The following is a 649-nucleotide window of genomic DNA, read 5'->3' as shown; positions in this document are numbered from 1 at the left end:
CCGCCCCCGCCCCGCAGCGGGCTCACCTGCATGTGTAGGGTTTTGTGGACCGCCAGGGTCCTGGACTGGCAGAAGCCCTTCCCGCACTCCTGGCACTTGAAGGGTTTCTCTTTGGAATGGATGTACCTGGAAGGCAACCCGAGGGGTGAGCGGTGCTGCCGGCAGCGCGGGCCCCCCCCCAAGTCCCGGTTCCCCCCTCACCTCCCGCTTCGTTTCCCCCCTCCCGTATAATTCTGTTCCTGATTAAACACCTCCACGGGGTCAAAACATTTGCGGTATTTCGTGCGGAGGCGTGATTGCCCTCTCTGGTGACAGATCGGGACAGCATCCGCTCCGCCGGCGGGACCCCAGCCCCTTTTCGCCCCCCCGAAGGCGGCGCGGATCTCCCGCGGGCGCCGCTCGGCACCGGCCAAGGGGTGCGGAGGATGGAGGAGGGTGAGAGAGACGGGGGGAGCGCCCACCCGCGTCCCGTCCTTCTCCCCGCAACCCCCAGGGCCGCGCTTCAGAAGCACAACAGCCCCGGGGGCTTCACCCCCAGCACCCTCCTTCCCCCAAACCCCCCAGGGTGGACTCCCCTCCGAGGCAGAGCGCAGGTTTTGGCTGCCCTGGCCCCTCCGCGGCCGCGGAAGTCGGAGCGGCTGTTTTCTCC

The 649-nt window shown here is 68.1% G+C and overlaps 1 protein-coding gene across 2 annotated transcripts in view; it reads right to left on the bottom strand.

Moving 5' to 3' along the window:
• The window catches only part of OSR2 (odd-skipped related transciption factor 2), a 2,306-nt gene that overhangs the window by 854 nt on the left and 803 nt on the right, over nucleotides 1-649 (bottom strand). For both annotated transcript variants that reach the window (XM_014965270.1, XM_014965271.1), the window contains exon 2: nucleotides 27-126. In XM_014965270.1, coding sequence (XP_014820756.1) covers nucleotides 27-126 — 100 coding nt within the window. The remainder of the gene's footprint in view (nucleotides 1-26; nucleotides 127-649) is intronic.

Source organism: Calidris pugnax, unplaced genomic scaffold (genome assembly GCF_001431845.1).
Source record: "Calidris pugnax isolate Ruff unplaced genomic scaffold, ASM143184v1 scaffold41, whole genome shotgun sequence".
Taxonomy (NCBI): domain Eukaryota; kingdom Metazoa; phylum Chordata; class Aves; order Charadriiformes; family Scolopacidae; genus Calidris; species Calidris pugnax.
This window is presented reverse-complemented; position numbering and strand designations above follow the sequence as displayed.